General features: G+C 40.7%; 3 protein-coding genes across 7 annotated transcripts in view; 1 reads left to right on the top strand and 2 right to left on the bottom strand.

Annotated features, from left to right (window-relative positions):
- STK38L (serine/threonine kinase 38 like) overlaps positions 1-15,641 on the bottom strand; it is a gene marked incomplete at its 5' end in the record, with an annotated part of 336,575 nt that overhangs the window by 100,924 nt on the left and 220,010 nt on the right. The gene's annotated exons all lie outside the window — the stretch shown is intronic.
- On the bottom strand, positions 91-15,121 carry FGFR1OP2 (FGFR1 oncogene partner 2). Of its 3 annotated transcripts, none has more exons than XM_083400101.1 (6): positions 14,978-15,121; positions 12,060-12,196; positions 7,644-7,761; positions 5,914-6,056; positions 4,561-4,674; positions 91-4,005 (listed from the first exon to the last, which is right to left on the bottom strand). In XM_083400101.1, the coding sequence occupies exons 2-6, from the start codon at positions 12,192-12,194 to the stop codon at positions 3,871-3,873; spliced, it is 645 nt and encodes a 214-aa protein (XP_083256227.1). In that variant the 5' UTR covers positions 12,195-12,196; positions 14,978-15,121; the 3' UTR covers positions 91-3,870. The 3 variants fall into 3 exon arrangements, with proteins under 3 accessions (XP_083256227.1, XP_083256229.1, XP_083256228.1); XM_083400103.1 differs by having other exon boundaries at positions 91-4,002; XM_083400102.1 differs by lacking the exon at positions 14,978-15,121 and adding an exon at positions 13,490-13,551.
- Positions 14,979-15,641, top strand: part of INTS13 (integrator complex subunit 13) — a gene marked incomplete at its 5' end in the record, with an annotated part of 29,403 nt that continues 28,740 nt past the window's right edge. For 2 of the 3 annotated variants that reach the window (XM_083399634.1, XM_083399633.1), the window contains one exon: positions 15,030-15,163. In XM_083399634.1, coding sequence (XP_083255760.1) covers positions 15,030-15,163 — 134 coding nt within the window. Of the gene's footprint in view, positions 15,579-15,641 lie in introns of all 3 variants that reach the window. The other variant, XM_083399637.1, reaches the window with a different exon arrangement.

Below are 15,641 nucleotides of genomic sequence, written 5' to 3'. Positions count from 1 at the left end.
ATCAAATGCGCATCAGTGTCCCATTGGGGTATTAGTTGATGGCCTCTCAAACTCTGTCCTTAAATCTACTACATATATTGCATTTCATGGTTACTGGTCGCACTTCTTTATTTCTATCCCAACATTTTAGGGCAATTTCTCAAAGGCAGTTTTGCAATAAAAATGTTTACAAAATGGCGTTCAGTTGTTTTAACATCAGATAAAGTGCATATTAAAACATTTAGCAGAATAAAAAGTCTTTAGGGGACCACTAAAGGGGTTGGAGGGGGGAACCAGAAAGGTGGAGTTATTTTGTATTTATCAACATTTTACTAGACAGTACCAAAGGGGGTTACAGGATATAAAAAACATTAAAATGGTAAAAACAACCCAACCCATGACCCCCCCAAACATACAATCCATTACAATATGCAAACTGGGATTTCATATAAATGCTACAAGGTGTGTGCTAGTGAGTAACATGCTAGCAACATCTCATAAAGTGCTATGTAACAATATCAATGCCATAATTGCATACTGATTGTACTGCACACCCCTTCTTCCATCACACCTACCCACTCAACCCCTCTCATTCTCCTGCCTCTCACCCAGGTTCATCTGAACCTGCTGACCTCAGCCCCCTAGTCTATCTTGGTGCAAACTTCATGGTGGTTGGAAGTCAAGATGAGTGGCACTCCTGTCCTGTGACTCTTCTGAGGGGTAACCCAAAGGGATTAAGTCCATTTGCCAGCACCAGTGGTGGTGGCCTAACACTTGTGGCAGGGCTTGTTTTTGTGGGCAGCCACCAAGTTCTGATGGAGTTTTTCCATAGCTGTGTCCATTCAGCAATTGGCCACCTGCACTTTATACAACCAGTTCCAGGCCACAGCAGGCTTGGTGAGTATCTGGGGTGGGGTGTTATGGTAAACAGGGCTGTGGTCTCTGCATGCCTTTTCCAGCTGCTTCTTGACAATGGAATACTGCAACTGGTGCCACCACTGAAAAAAAATGTCCTTCTCAAGCTGATGGGCCTCTTAAAGCAGTGGTTTCCAACCAGTGTACAATGGTCAGGAGGGCCATGGCAACACTGGCCTCTGTCCCTCTTTCCTCCTCTGATGCCCTCTTGTGTTTCTGCCTCCCAAAGGTTTGCACAGCTGTTCGTTGCAGCAGCTCTGGCTATAAACTCCCCAGAGGAATGGTGCCTCTGGAGCTGGCCAGGGGGTGCTGGTTGCCAGGAGCTGAGGCAGCTGTACCAGAACAGACACTTCATGTTGGCCTTTGACAAAACTTGAATGGTTTAAACATCTACCTGACCCAAAATACTGGCAAAAATAAGTTTACTGTACAGGATGCATTTCAAGGTCATTACAGGCATCTGCCTTACAAAAATAATGATATAAGGAAAACTCATGCCACATTTCAAGAAAGTTATGCTGCTTTGGGCATGCAAAAGAATAATACTCAAGACAACCGGAAATCTGAACTAGACAATCACAATAATTTACAGTTACAAATCATTAGTCAAGCCTCTTTTTCTGTACAGAATTACTGGTGAGTTTACTACTACATCCATTCCACAAGCTTGGAGAAGACTGCATTTTGAGAGCAAGAAGTCAGTATTTTACACTCCAAATATAATGAAAATAAGTTTTTGTTAAACTATTTACATAAATATTTCATAATTTACAGAGGATTAAGTAGAGCTTCCAGAAATTCCACTCTTGTCCACCTGGAAGAAAAAAAATGTATACAAAAGGTTTGTGCTTAGGCTAATATTTATTTGATAAACAATTTGTTTGAGAAAGTCAGATTATAAAATTTCTAAGCACAAATTATAAACAAGTTCCTTTCCATTGCGCTAATAATAAATTATGTTCATTTGTCAATTATTTTAAAGTTGCTTTAGTGCCTACCACAATTAACCGCATACACCAGAGCAGACTAAATAGATTGAGATAAAGGACAAAATGTTTAAAATAAAGTTGAAATAGAAGTCACATATTTTGACCAGCTTGTATTTTCAAAAGCTATGTTTTTAGCATCAAAACAATCCAGCCCTATGCCTAGATATGTCATTGCAAATGTTTAGGATTAAACAGATATTCCAACTGGCTACTATTTGGGCTGATAGTGCAGGTGAAGTAGTTTTATTAAATGAGTGTGCACTGCACCATTTGTGAATACAATCTAAACAAAATATTGTATTATGAATAAAGTGTAGCTACTACTTTGCTTATAAATTGAGGCCAAGTTAAGTACCGCTTTTCTACATGTTTCTAAATTGTCCAGATTTAGCTCTAGATTTCCTCAAGGATGTATCTCATGCTGCTTCTTGAAGCTTTGCCTCCGTAAACTGTTCATTTTAAAATTTCCTTTGTCTGGTACATGACTACTAGAATAGCATACCTCTCAGACACAGGAGCGTTCTGCAAAGTACTTAAGAAATAACTGCAGCCCATCATGCTGCTTGAAGAATGGGATTTCTTATCAAATATCTAATATTTGTTTCTGGTTGACAAATGGTCAAAGTTGTGTATATCAGAGCAAATTAATCTTATTGTTCCACAATGTTATTTTTTGGCATCTCTCATCTGTCAGAAGACTGACACACAGAAATAATGTTCCAGGTGCTTCAAAAAAATATTACTGAAACTTCAACTTGTTTTAGAAGATGAGTAGCTTCTGTATTTGGGCTTGGATCCCAAAGTGTGTCATGCACAACTGGAAACCCCAGGGGAACGGGAACCCATTCTCGGCTGCAGCCCTGCACACACCATTCTGAAAACTCTTCGGAAGTGACTTCCCAGAGGGTATAGGGAGCTGTAGTGGGAAACCTAGAGGGCACACACATTAACGCCATAGACAGCTACTGAATCCAAGCCTCTGTGTTTAATTTATAGTGGAAGAAAATGAAGTGCTTCACACTAAATACGGTAGCTGAGCAAAATTATTATTGATCTAGAAAAATATTCTGAAAAATTATGTACTTTCTATATTTCTTTGAAAAATGAATATAGTATAGAGACCACATGATAGTGGATTTAGAATCTCAAGTTCATTAGATTACTTCCTTGTCTACAAGTAGGTGTGGGGCTTGCTAGGTTTGATTTATTTACAGCTGAAAAGCAAGCTGTGTATTTTTAAACCCACTATTTGGTGAAGTGAAATAGATCTATTTCCCTGGACTCCCAACATTTCTTTCTATTTAGATTACCAATGTGTACAGGTATTAATAATTGTTGCAATCTTTCCTACAAGCAAGAAAAACCCAACTTTCTCCCTTCCTCACTAGAGAGATTACAATATTTTACAAAAGAATTGTACCTAAAAAAAAAGACAATGCATTAATTTATTTGGTACCTTGTTTTTTATTTTTCTTAAATACAACCCATTTGTAAAATGTCACATGACTTGAAGCAGATAGAGACTAAAGGTGTAAGACAATCAGTACTGTTCAAAACAACTGATTTTCTTCAAGTTCAGTCCATGAATGGAATAAGTATGTGGGTAGATGATGTTGTGAATGTGCCCGAGAGAGCAGGAACTTCTGTTTTTATGTATATTTCTAAGCACCCTATAGGAGTAGTTTGAACCTTCTAAATACATGTGTGTAGTTTTGCAGCTGTTCCGGGTGGTGCTGTTTTTAAAACTTTAACGGATGTTAGCTAGTTTCCTTCAGAAATTATGTTTCCGGTAATCAATATTGGGCAGTAATGACAATTTTAAATAAATCTGAATGTACTGTACATGGTATAAAAAGTATCAAATTGTCATCTAATTTAGAATGCATTATCTTGTCAAGGCTGCATTGGGAAACAGCCGCTTGACAAGTGAACCCTGATACTTTATGATCTTATGTGCAGTTGGCCATACAAAATTTCCATAGGATCTTCAACTCTTCCTCAGGCTCAAGTCGCTGTTCGTTACTAATGCTGACAGAGATGTACTTTCTGATGTGTCATCTTTGAGATTCAGGAATGATTCTCTAGTTATTTGCAGGATCTCTCTCAGTCCTTTGTTTTCCTGCTGTAAGCAAGGACACAATGCTTTTAAATGTAGCACAGTAAAGCATGAAATAATATTTGAACAGAGAAGACATTATGGAGGGAATATATTAAATTATTTCAAGCACTTAAAAGGAAAAAATTTGGAAAACACAGGTAAAGTCCAATTCCTATGTTGTCTTGAGCTCTACTCCAGAACATGCTTTAAGGAACTAGGTTTCCCATGAGGTTACACAATAAATTCTTTCCCAGAATATGCTACTGGAAACAATCATAAGACTAAAAATAAGCTTACAGCAACAGCAGCAGCAGAAGCCATTACTTGGGCCACTGCAATGAAAGCCAGCCCCTAGAATCAAGATGCCAAATGGTGTTTTTTACACAATAAAGTAAGTCTGTTTACTACATAAGAGATGACTACCAAATGTAATTAAAAATGCATTTTAAGGTAAATTGTGTGACCAATTTCATTCGGAAAATGATTCCGAAAATGAGTTCTGTCATTTACTAATGATCTGAATTCATCAGTTTAGAAGTATCACTTATTTTTTGAATTTCCATAGAATTGAATATTTACCTCAAGCTGAAAAATGCGTTCCTGTTCTTTGCAACCCTGCTGTTCATCAATTTCAATGGCCTTTCGCATGACTGCTGCCATTTCTGTGATTTGGTCCACATGTTCTTGTAGCTCCTAAACCAAAAGAATAAAAGTAAAAACCACTAGTAACATTTCAAATTTAAAATGCCAACTGAGTTGTAAATAATAAAAGTTTATGAAAAGCATAAGATTTTTTTATTTCAATATTTTATTATAAGTCTTTCCAACACAATAAACCACAGGTTTATTGGTAATATTACTATTCCAAAAGTATTTCTTCCCATTCTTCATATCCAGTAGGGTTTTTCTTAGAGCAGTGGTTCCCAACCGGTTTTTTGCTCATGCACCACCTAAGCATCTCTAAAATCCTGATGCCCTCTCATGACATATAATTTTTATTATTCAAAAAGTGAACTCCTATTCATGTGGAGGAAGCCTAAAAGGCCATTAACTTGGTCTAACTCATTCTCGAATTGCCCCCCATAAAAAATCAAATTCCCCCCCCCCCCGTGGGCCATGTGTCCTACATTAGGAACCATGGTTTTAGAACCACCTTCAGGAGAACACACATTATGAACAACTGCCTTCTCCATGATGGTACACTATACTTCTATGTGCAAGGGTCTTGGGGTATCAATGACATAGTGTTCAAACAGGAGTTGCATTCCATTTTTTGAGCAATTAAAGCACCTCATCACACTTTGCAATGAACATGTAGCACATCATTTCAGGAGGAACATTAAATAAGTCATTCAAAAGGTGATTGGAAACTGAGGAAACAAATCTGTTAAATTAGCTTCAGTAAGCAAGTGCGTAGGCTAACAGCATTCTATTGGGTTATCAGCCCTGAGAAAAACAAACCAGTTCTTTGGGCAGTGTATTCTATCTAATACACTGGCCTTTAGACAAACTGAAGTTTCCATTTAGCTCTTTGGAGAGTTAGCATTATATTGACTACTTCAGGTTATTTTGTAGTCTTCAATATGTCTTCAGTATGCCACCAAACCTATTCATGGTATGCAGTTAAACTTGTTTAGATGTGTACAAGTCTGGAATCCTGGCTAGGTGAAATCAGGAGTTACAAGCAAAAGTAGTTGATGGGAAAAGTATTAAGTACTCCTCCTGCTATCACCTACTACTTTGCAAATCTTTTTCCCCCAATGCCAATGTGAAGTAGAAGAGGGTGAAGATCTGGAAATGAGTCTTGGCCATGCAGCTCTAGTCTTGGAGTAAAAAAGTAAAGTCTGAAGTTAAAACTACTGAAGGTGCATAAATCAGAAGGTAAAACATTAGTACTGCAAAAGGCTTAGAGAATTTTAAAAGGCATACTACCTTAGAGTGCTGCTCCTTTAACTTCATTATTATACCTGGATCATCCTTTTTACTGGCCATGAGCAGCCTAAACATCTGCTCTCTGTATTTGCTCATTATTAGCTCCAAGGCAGATTGGTGTTCTTCAAGAGAAGTACGTAATTCTGTCGAAATAAGTTCAACACATTTCACTTGTGCACAGGAAACTCTATCTAAACATAGCAGGTGCTTCTGCTTGTGTCAATTCCAACTGAATTATACTCAGAGTAGCCCCATGGAAATGAATTGCCCAACGTTAGTAATGTCCATTGCTCTGAGCAGGCTAATATTGTATACAAACAATCCACTATATTGCTCAGACTGGTTACACTACTGGAGAACTACCCATTTCATTATAGTTGCCATAGTATTAATTAATTGGGGGGTGGATATATGAAACCAACCCAAATTTCTGATACTATGAATTGATGGTGTCTAGGACTACAACAAACAGATAAGCAAACGTGTGTTGGTACACCATTAATATAAGTGGCAACATGTTTAATCAAACCAAACAACTACCTACAGGCAACTCTTACATGGGGGTTATGTTCCAGGGCTAGAGTGTAAAGTCAAAATTGCATATAGTGAAAGCCAGGCATGCCCAAAGTCCGTTTTGGGGGTCTCATCCGGCCCGGTGGTCGGTTTAATCTGGCCCCTGTGGCAGTTTATTTTCTGGGGTTCCTGGGGCTCAATTTCAATCCAAAAAAAAAAGGTTAACAACTTTGGTTGGTCCTTTGGTTGGCCCTCATGACCCTTCACTTCATCAAATCTGGCCCTCTTTGAAAAAAGTTTGGACACCACTGGTGAAAGCACATTGGGTTCAACGGTAGCTTATTTCCCCCCAGACGTCGGCCTCCTGTCCCTTTCTCCATCCCCCAAGCGTGTAAAGCTGAATGTGCACAGGTTAAATGCATGCAAGTTGCAAGTTACATGTAGAAGATTTGCTAATTACCCCCCTTTTAAATTTTCTGTATTCAGATAATTTCTTTAGCAACAGTAGACCACATGTTCAATCATTCCATCACTATTACCCCTAGTTCCTAAAACCCAGATGTGGAAGCAGTTTCTATTCAATCTGATAAGAGTTACACCAATACTGTCACACAGAAAAAATTAAAGTATTTTAAAGTAGGTTTTCAAAGTGTTAATTACAGTATTTTTCGCCCTATAGGACGCACTTCCCCCCTCCAAAAATGAAGGGGAAATGTGTGTGCGTCCTATGGGGCGAATGCAGGCTTTCGCTGAAAGCCCAAATATCTAGTTGTTAGCATTAATACATTATAAGCATATGTCCATGAACTTTTTACCCATCCAATCTGTATTGTGTCTGACCCCATCAGATGGAAGGGTTACAAATAAATCATCATCATCATCATCTGCTTTTATCTTGGGTAGTGAGCATTTTTACTACTAGTCTCTAGCTATCCACGCATCTGCAGAATCTTGATTTCCTTAGAGCTTTCAGTCCAATCAGGCTCCCATCCCATCTATCTTCAAAGCAGCATCCACCTATTGCTTCAGACCTTTTAATGGCTTAACAGTGTATATGCACCTCAGATGTAGTAGTAGTAACAGTGGTAGTAAACAAATGATTATTCAATGAAATGTTTTAAAGTTAATGAACAATCCTTGGGATTCAGTTACTGGAACTTACATTATAAACTATGTAAATGGTGCAGAATCTCCTTATAGAGTGAATGCTTACTCACCTTTATTTTCTTGCTGTAGTTCCCTGATCTGCCTGTTTTCCTGCTGGATTCCCAGTACCAGTGAAGAGCGGGGCCTATGTCTTGCTACTTCATTAAGTTCTTGAATTTCTTCTTGGTACTGAAAGTAGGCAAATTTTTCAAAATTGGCATGCTGTACTGCATAATATTGTGGTATTTCCATAATTGTACTCAGGGTTGTACTCTGAAGTATCCTTTCACCAAACGCTCCCCTTTATCTTATGGGGAAAAGGGTTGTTAATGTTGGCTATTTGCAGTATAGTAGCACTGCAGAGAGCTTGCTCGGGAGACCATGCATTAAAAAGGGACTCAAAAATAACTTAAACAAGGTTTTAATTACAAAAACAAAAACTCCTTATACACTAAATACATCAACAACAAACCAGACCCAACCACCAACCCATCCCCCAGGGTAATGGGAGAGGAGCTAGGTGCTGCTCCTTATATACTACACCCAATTGCTGACACAGCTTAATCAATACAACTCAGCAGCACCTGCTATATTTCACAGCTGTAAAGCTGGGTCTCGTTATTTTGCTCTGGCCCTTGCTCTGGCCCCTTAAAGACATACACATTGGGTGGAACAATGAAGAACCTTTACATTTAAAGAAACCATTCAACATTTCGCCTGCGGTTCATCATTGTGGAACAAAAACATAAAGCATGTTTTGTACATGTCTTTCATGTGTAACCTTTGGAAGTGCTTTAGTAAAAATGTCTGCAATTTGATTGTCACCTTGTATTGAAATACAATCATTTCATCAGCAATTAGTTTCTTTACAAACTGTAAATGCAATCTTAAGACTTTAGTGCGCTGCATATTGGTTTCTGAACATAGGATAGCGAGTCCACTCTGGGAATCAAGGTAAACTTTTACTGGTAGTGTTACTTGCACCTGCAGGTCTGCAAATATTTGCAGATACCATTCTACATCACGAGTGGCCTGAATGCATGCACATAATTCACTCTCGGTTGTGGAGAGACAAATAATGATTTGTGTCTGGGACTTCCATTCAAATGGACAACTGTTATAACAAAACACCATACCAGGCACACCCCTGCAATTATTTTGTTCTACTGCATGAGATGCATCACAGAAAATTTCAAAACCTTTGTCAATACTTGTTGTAAACTGCAACCTATAATGTTTGGTATGTTTAAGGTACATTACCACTCTCTTAAGAGCAGAGAAACATTGTGTAGTGGGCTTTTCCACAAATTTTGCAAGAAAGTGAAAAGCATAAGTTATATCTGGTCTTGAGATTCTTTGAATGAAATTTAGCTTGCCTATAGCAGAACGATACAAAGTTTTGTTAGGAAATGGCTTATCTTCACCTGTAAATATGAAACCACACACCATAGGCGTTTCCTTCCCATTTGCATTTTCTAAACATAGCATTTCAACCAGATCATCAATTTTTGCAGTTTGATGAACCAGAAAAGATCCATTTTTGCCTTTCTCAATTTGCATGGATAAGTAATTTTTAGCTATGCCTAATTCCACCACATCAAATTTCTTCTGTAACTGTGATACTACCTGTTCATATTCCTGTTTAGTTTTTGTAGAAATTAACACGTCATCTACATACACACATATTTTTGTTACAGAGTTTGCCCTTTCCTTTATGAACACACAATTGTCTGCCTTTCCTTGTGAAAAACCAATATCGAGCAATTCTTTTGTTAAAGTTTGGTGCCAATTCCTTCCACTCTGGTGCAGACCATAAAGGGATTTGTTTAATTTGCATACCAAACCTTCAGCGGCGTCTATGACTTCAGGAACACGCATAAAAATTTGTTATTTTAAATCTGCAAACAAATATGCAGTTTTTATATCTAAGTGATAAGCAGAATGTCCACGTTGTGATGCATCTTTTAACAAAAGCTTAACTGTTTCATATTTTACACTTGGTGAATAACACGAATCATCATCTTCGCCTGGAATTTGTTGAAAACTCCTAGCAACTAATCTAGCCTTGTACCTTACAACTTCATTTTTGTCATTCACTTTAACTCTATAAACCCATTTAGAATCAATAAGTCTCATATCTGGGGTTTGTGGTACAAGAGATCAAGTGTTATGCTCTTTTAAATAAGCTATCTCGGAGTTCATAGCTTTATACCAGCTTGGTGCTTAGGTAAATTCTGAACATCATTGTAGCTTTTTGGCTCAAAAACCACCTTATTGGCATACACAGTATTAAAATGTTCATCTGCAAAACATGGTTAAATCAGTGTCTGCAGCTGTATGCTGCCTACACTCTGTTTGGTCAGCTTCACAGCAAAACTTGCGCCACTTGTTCTCCAGGCTTTGTCCAGCCTGCTTTATAGTCTAGAGCCTCTCAGAGTATCAAGGAGCTGCTTGAGCTCCAAAACACTGGAGAGGACACTCAGGAATGATTGTGTCAATCACCCATTCTTCTTGCCATTCCATAGCACAGTGTTTCTCAAACTTGGGTCATCCCTGACCACTGATCCTGCTAGCTAGGGATGATGGAATTTGTAGTAAAACAACAGCTAGAGACTCAAGTTTGAGAAACACTGCCATAGCAAGACCAGGGCTTCAACAAGATCACCTTTCTCTACTAGAAAAATCCCCCAGAGCATTCAGACATGCATCAGGTTCCATCAGTCTCTGAGGGATGGCCATCAGAATGGGCCCACCACCCTTATGCTACAGTACATGTATGAACTGTTATTTTCAGCTGGCTGGCATACTTACCTATGGGTGTGGCAGGGGTGATGGATGGAAATGAAACACATACAAAAATGCCTGTGACTATTAGATTATAACTTAAATATATGCAAAATAAGCACAGTATATATGTTTCTCTCAGCAAAAATACCTTCCAAAGAGCTCACTAGGTTCTTGCATGAATGTGGTTTAGGTAGCAGGTTGCAATGCTGCTGTTAGAAAGGTATTTGCAGATAACAGCTTATTGATTGTTTCTATGCCCATGTTGTGCTGTAGATTGTTATTCTCTTTTTATATTGCTGTTTTAATTCTAGGTTTAATACTATTAAGCCATTTATGAGCCTTCATGGATGGAAAGGCAAGGCATAAATATAGTTTAATTTTAAAAAATTAAATAAAGGACAAGAATTTGACAGCCATATGTCAGGAGTGCTCTGATGGTGTTTCCTGCTTGGCAGGGGGTTGGACTCGATGACCCTTGTGGTCTCTTCCAACTGTATGATTCTATGAATTCTAATGGAAAACAACAGTAGAGTGTTCAGATGCAAGTCCCAGTAGGTAAAAGAGTCTATTGAAGCTTTAAAAAAGAGTTGCTAGGGAAACCCAGCCAGATGGGTGGGGTATAAATAAATTACAGTGATACCTTGGGTTAAGTACTTAATTCTTTCCGGAGGTCCGTACTTAACCTGAAACTGTTCTTAACCTGAAGCACCACTTTAGCTAATGGGGGCCTCCTGCTGCTGCTGTGCCGCCAGAGCACAATTTCTGTTCTCATCCTGAAGCAAAGTTCTTAACCTGAAGCACTATTTCTGGGTCATTAACCTGAAGCGTATGTAACCTGAAGCGTATGTAACCCAAGGTACCACTGGATAATTATAATTATTATTAAAATATGTGTTAGAGAGATTTTTTTTTTGCAGAAAAATGAGTTTAAAAGTCCGAGTGCCTGCCAAAAATTTAATGTATTTACATATGATTGATACAAGGAAAATCTAATCGAAGTTGAACAACATAATGCAAAAGAATCTCTAGGCTTCAAGTGTGGATCCATAAGATTTTGCAAGACTATACAACACTACATTACTTAAACTGGTCTGAAATTTACCGTATTTTTCACCCCATAGGACGCACCGGCCCATAGGACGCACCTAGGTTTTTTTTTGGGGGGGGGGGAATAAAGAAAAAAAATTATTTCCCCCCCAGCCCCCAGAACAGGCTGCTATCTGCAAGCTGTGGGAGAGCTGCGCGAAGTCGTGCGGCTCTCCCACAGCTAGCGGAGTGCTGCGCGAAGCCCGAAGCTTGGGGCTTGCTGAGCTCAGCGCGCCCCAAGCTTCTGGGTGCAGGCAAGCTCTCCGCTAGCCGTGGGAGAGCTGCGTCTCCCACGGCTAGCGGATAGCTTCCTGAAGCCTGGAGAGGCATTCGCCCCATAGGACGCACACACATTTCCCCTTCATTTTTGGAGGGGGAAAAGTGCGTCCTATAGGGCGAAAAATATGGTCTATGCAAAAAGCTGAAGGTCCTCTCTCTCTCTCTCTCTCTCGCACACACAACACACAGATTACATCAACTAATTCAAACGCCTTATTAAACATTTAACTGGCTGTGTAATTCATTTTGCTCCCTAGGCCACTGCAAATAATCTTAAATGGTCACATTTAAACAGTCTATTTCCAAATAGGAACAATTAACAAGAGACCACACACCTGCTTCATTGCTTCCACTCGTTTGTTGAGTGCCGTAGTTTGTTCAATCAGAGCTTCTGCTGCATTATCATGTTCTCTCAGTCGCTCCACTAGTGCTTTTGCATCAGCTAGGGCCTTCTCAATTGTGCAACTCATTTCTAAAATAAAGAAGTGGACAAAGTGTTTGTTGCGTAATGTAAACACAATGTCATTACTTGCAAGATGTGTGGCATGTGTGTTCCCATATTCTGAAACATTAAAATATAATTATCATTTTACTCCCCAGCCAGAGGAAGCATTTTAATATGTACTCTAGTGTTAGCAACTGAGATAGAAAAGCTATTCACCACATGGCTCCTGGAACCTGGGTTATGGGCACAAAAACAGAATGACTAGTCATATTTTTTCCAATGCAACAGCACTTTATTTATTTTTTCATAATTTAGTTGGTTCTTTTTGCAGTTTGTGGTATTTGGAAAGTTGTAACTAGCCATAGCAAAACAGGTCATACAGACAGCACAGTGGGACTTAAGTTTCGGTATGTATAGGACAGAGTGGCTGGGGAAACCCAGCCAGATAGGCGGCGTATAAATAGTACATTTTTTATTAGTATTATTATACACCCAGTGAACTTCTTGGCTGAGTGGGGATTTGAATCTGGGTCTCCCAGGTCGTAGACCTACAAATACTCTAACCACTACACCACACTGACTCTCACAGGAGTAAACCTTTTTTCTTTCAGTTTGCGAAGTCACAGCTTCTGTGACAGGTGGAACTGCCAGTGAGGGACATTGTCCCACTTTGTCCATTCATGCCCACATAACATTATTTTCAAAGTTCTAATGTTTTTATTTCTATAAAGGAAAGCACTTCCCTGTAAATGGTACAGGAGCACTCATGCAATTCTTTAAAAAAGCAAGGGGGGTGCTCCACTATTTAAAGATCACTGGTTTCTTTGAAGGTTTGCCCCCACCCCAGATTACCATTGTAGCTATAGTGTATCAACCACATGAATGTGCAGTGGCGGACTGGCCAGGGTGTCAGCTTGCCTGATGCCAAATGGCCACCCCTAAAGCATAAGACAATCTGTCAAAAATGTTAATGATGAGGAAGGAAATTCCCCTTCAGCTTGGCGCCTTGGGAAACCACCGACATCACCCTAAATCTGGTGCTCAAATATTTCTCAAAACTTATATCCTGCTCGTCTACTAACAGTACACATAATGACACACAATATAAGCATAAAATGATGCTGTATAATGAATAAAATATACAGATACAAATACCAACCAATTTCTAAAAGCATTCATATAAATGCTTAAAAACAAAAACTTTACAGCAATGAGTAAAAGAATTTGCACATTAGAATGGGCAGGATTAAAACTAGGTGTTACATTTTGATTTTAATAACTTTGCCAGTGTAAAGTGTCCTGTTATGTAAATTACATTACCAAAAGATGTGTCAGAGGAAGTGTACAATCAAAGACAGGATAATCACGTTGACTTCTTATTTGTATGGTGGCTTGAAATACTACCTAAGCAGGAATGGATTGTGACTGTCAGTGAATATCTAATGTGTTTTTCCAGTGTTAGCATTTATGATATGGGGGTGGGGCTGGTTTACAATGTTAGTGAAACTAGCATAGGTTGTAGTGGTTACAATGTTGGACTAGAACTGGAGAGTCAGGGGCTTACTTAATGGGTGTCCTTCAGCAAGTCACCTCATTGTGTTGTTCGGAGGTGGAAAGAGAAGTGTGTGTGCCATCTTTAGCTTATTGGAAGTAGGGCTGGATAAAAATGTAATAATAACATAGCAATACATGAAAAACATTATTTGAAGTCGGCAACAAATACATCTCTTTTCAAACACTGTGTTAAGTAGATGAGCTTTTTTGTGGCGAGTCCTCAGCTTTCGAATGCCCTCCCCAAGGAGGCTCGCCTAGAGACCAAATTACTAATATTTAGATACCAGGCAATTTAGATACCTTAGAGCAGAGATGGGAAAGCAATTTAAATTGGCTATTAAATGTTTTGATTTGTTGTTTTTTTAATTTGCTGTGTTAGTATTTATTTTAATAGTATTTATTTTAATAATAGTATTTATTTTAAATGGTACTTTGTGTTTCTTTCTACTTTATTAGCTGCCCTGGAAGCCTTAATTGTGTTAAAGTTGTGGGATATAAATCATATGAGGTAAGTAAGCACAGCCTTACAGTCAGTCCTGCAGCTATCAGTGCAGGGACTGTGATGGGTACAAAACCGAAGTTCCTTATCTTTTAATGCATGTTTTGTTGTGGGGTTGTTTTTTTTTTTTTACATTTAAGCACACACTCAACAACAAAAAAGTTGTGGAGGAGCACATACATACATGCCAGTAATCTACATCCTCCAACAGTTCTCTAGCAGGAGCAGATGCAAGCAGGCACCTGCCCCACCAGGACCAATGGCTTCAAGATACTGTCCCAAAGCTCATCTCCTTCCTTGGAAGAGATGTATGACAGCAGAAAGGACTCCCACCAGAGGGGTGGACTCTCCTTCCCTGGAGGTTTTTAAGCAGAGGTTGGGTGGCCACCTGCCATGGCTGCTTTAGCTGAGATTCCCGCATCATGGCTGGGGGTTGGACTAGATGACCCTCGGGGGTCCCTTCCAACTCGGTGATGCTATCCTGTGGCGACAGCTGTCTGCCTCGTCAGGCCCACGCAGGAGAGCTCCTCCTGCCGCCCTATTTCTCACTCTTCTGCGCTCCCGGCTTCTCCCCCTCAGAGCCTTCTGCCCCTCCCCCCCCCCCGCGCCCGTCGCGAAAGAGCCGTTGAAGTTCGAGGCTCCGCCGCGACGGCCTCCAAGGGGCGAGAGAAGCGCGGAACCTGCGCGCCCGCCTGCGCGCCTCCGCACGAGCCAATCACGTCCCCTCTCCCCCACCCCGGCGGACCCCCCCTCACCGATGGTTCCACCTCATTCCTCGCCGGGCGGCGCCCGGAGCTGGGGCGGGGGATGTGGCGAGGCCCCCGCAGCCCGCCTTCGCCTCTCGTCCGCCGCGGCGCTTCCTCAGACGGCGACGGCTGGAGGGAGCGGAGGACGCGGAGGCGGCGCAGACCCGCCGACAGGCCCCATGAGGGGGCCGTGAGGTAGGTGGGGAAGAGCGAGCGAGCCCGGCGCCGGCGGAAGGATGGACCCGAGTGTCACTCAAAAGCGGCTCTCGCGAGACTTCGCGGCTCCCGTCGCCGAAGGCCGCTCGCTCTTTGGGCGAGAAGAGCGGCGAGCTCACCCAGCATCACTTCCGCTCTCCCGGGGGCGGGGCGCCAAAGCAGTATCGCGGGACTTCCCTGAAGGGGAGAGGAGGAAATACCTCTCAATTTCTCCAGCTAATAGAAGTCTGCGCCGAGATATCGCGAGAATCTCCCTCAAGGGAGAGGCAGACATTATAGATGTGCGCAAGTAGACGTGTACGGAGGAGCTCGCTTCTGGGTTGCTTTCGAACTACTTTTTGTCAGAAGTGACAGGCAGGGGCGCCAACTGGAACGGAATATTGGGGGAGCCCAGGTAAGCCCCGCCCCACAAGTGATCACATGACACAATGCAGGCTCTCCATTTGAATGGCGGCAA

The sequence above is a fragment of the Podarcis tiliguerta genome (assembly GCF_965153285.1).
Source record: "Podarcis tiliguerta genome assembly, chromosome: 10".
NCBI lineage: Eukaryota > Metazoa > Chordata > Lepidosauria > Squamata > Lacertidae > Podarcis > Podarcis tiliguerta.
The sequence above is the reverse complement of the archived record's forward strand: the minus strand, read 5'-3'. Positions and strand labels throughout refer to the sequence as shown.